At 39.1% G+C, this 2035-nt stretch overlaps 1 protein-coding gene across 1 annotated transcript in view; it reads right to left on the bottom strand.

The window, feature by feature from the left end:
• Nucleotides 1-2035, bottom strand: part of LOC106533644 (receptor-type tyrosine-protein phosphatase U) — a gene marked incomplete at its 3' end in the record, with an annotated part of 95638 nt that overhangs the window by 84682 nt on the left and 8921 nt on the right. The window contains 1 exon segment of the mRNA XM_014030042.1: nucleotides 1030-1111. Coding sequence (XP_013885496.1) covers nucleotides 1030-1111 — 82 coding nt within the window.

Below are 2035 nucleotides of genomic sequence, written 5' to 3'. Positions count from 1 at the left end.
AGTGAGTGAGTGAGTGAGTGAGTGAGTGAGTGAGTGAGTGAGTGAGTGAGTGAGTGAGTGAGTGACAGACAGAGACAGAGAGAGACAGAGAGAGGTGCAGCAGTCAGCCCACCCGAGGCTGAAGGTCAACAGATGATCATGCTAAGCTTGCTAACTGTTCCACCCTCTGACTGCTGCAGGGGCGTGTCTTAGAGAGAGGCTTTTATACCAGAACACAGCTGCTGTGACGAAACCGTGCAGAAGCACGTCACAGTGGTGCAGAGAGCCGTTAACCAATATGTAAATTAGCCTGCAGTACCACTGCTCTACGCATATGCGCAGCAAAAAGACGTTTTTAGACCAAATATTACAGATTTGAACAAATACGCACAAAAACATCAAAATTAGCACAGAAACAGTACTATATAACATTTTAGACACATTCTAGACAGTTTATCAGCTAAAAAAGTTAATTTTGGGGATAAGTTACTCTTTAACAGAACAGTGTACTCTGCGTTAATGACCTCTTTTACATCCAGACCAATCTGAWTGCATTTGGCTTGCTGTACTACTCCTTTTTTTGCAACATCATGAATTTGAAAAAACCCGAATCCTGTGAAGCAAAGATTGTGACTGTAGGGGCTACAATGAAAAATCCATTACATCCCACAACAAAACTCTAACCACGTTCTAACTTTGTGATGCCAAATGAAAATGTAAAATATGTTTCTGACAGGGTCCTGGTAGAACTGCGAGCTGTCCTCCATCCTGCCTGTAACATCACATTAGTTTTAAAAGAACACAGCTGGAAGCACAGCAATCAGCTGAAAAGGTCAGCTGTTCAGCCAGGACAAAAGAGACGCCTCCTGCTGAGCCACTGCAGCTTCGACACTCAGACACGTAGCAGGCGTGTCAGCAGAACTGCCTCGCAGTCTTCAATCACCTCTGGGAAGGTGCTGAGTTTCAGCGCCTCGGCCCCCACSGTTCAGCCGGACCCTCTCAGTAAAGGTCAGCAAGAGGGCTATGAGCGGTGCAGTGTTGGGTACTTACAACAGGGGTAATTGAGCAGCACAGTGTCGTCCAAGGCGATGTAGCCCTGCCGATCATCAGAAACGGTGGCTTCAAAGATGACCTGCAGACACAACGGAGAAATTAAACGAGTGTTGGAGCATCAAGGAGAGTGGAGCTGRGTAATTACAGGGCCCAAGTTCTGTGAAGAACTAAAACACAAAGACACATTTTTACAGTTGTGTGACTGCTGAGTAAGCAGCTTTTCAGTTTCATATGTGTACTTTTTCAATCAAATTACTTCTGTTTACTTCAGCGTATTTCACCTTTCATCAGATCTACAAAGGGTTAAAAATAATCAAGGTAACTGAAATTATTTTTCTAGATGAAAACATTGTGTTTACTTCAAATTRGTAAAGATTTTCACCTCTTTTGATGTTTGACACTTGTTATAAATCAGCTAAAAATTGGCCTTTTTGACAAAAATAATAATAAGATCTTCTTAAAACCAAAATAAAACTGATTTCTGCAAAGTTAAGTCAGTTAAACAAATCAAGTAAAAAAAATTGTAAAGGAAAAAGCATTTTTATAAAAAAAATTTCTACTTCACAATAAAAAAATAAAAATCCAGCCTTTTAAAGCCATATTAATACGTTGAATGAGGCAGCAGAATTGTTTCTCTGGTGTTTCTTATCTGCAAGAACGTCAAACCTCTTTTAAATTTCCCAAGCTTACAAATAATCCTAATCAGTTATTTAATTAGTATAACATGAGAACACGACTGCACAGATTAATCACAGATTTAGATGGTAATGGTGGAAATGACAGGAATCCTGAAACTCACACAGAAACTTTAACTTAAAGCAGATCAGAAACTGTCAAAGAAAATTCAAATGTAACAAATTATAAAATATTCTCACAGTTCTGTAGCTGGTGTATGAGGTGCCGTTTGTAAAGTTACACAGTCAAAAATTACCACCAATTATTTTGTTTTATTTAGCCTTTTATGAGAAAAAAAGAACAGATTTATTTTTCAAAGTCAGTTTTT

The sequence above is a fragment of the Austrofundulus limnaeus genome, unplaced genomic scaffold, assembly GCF_001266775.1.
Source record: "Austrofundulus limnaeus strain Quisiro unplaced genomic scaffold, Austrofundulus_limnaeus-1.0 Scaffold989, whole genome shotgun sequence".
Classification (NCBI taxonomy): Eukaryota; Metazoa; Chordata; class Actinopteri; order Cyprinodontiformes; family Rivulidae; genus Austrofundulus; species Austrofundulus limnaeus.
Note: the sequence above shows the minus strand (reverse complement) of the source record. Positions and strands in the feature narration are given on the sequence as shown.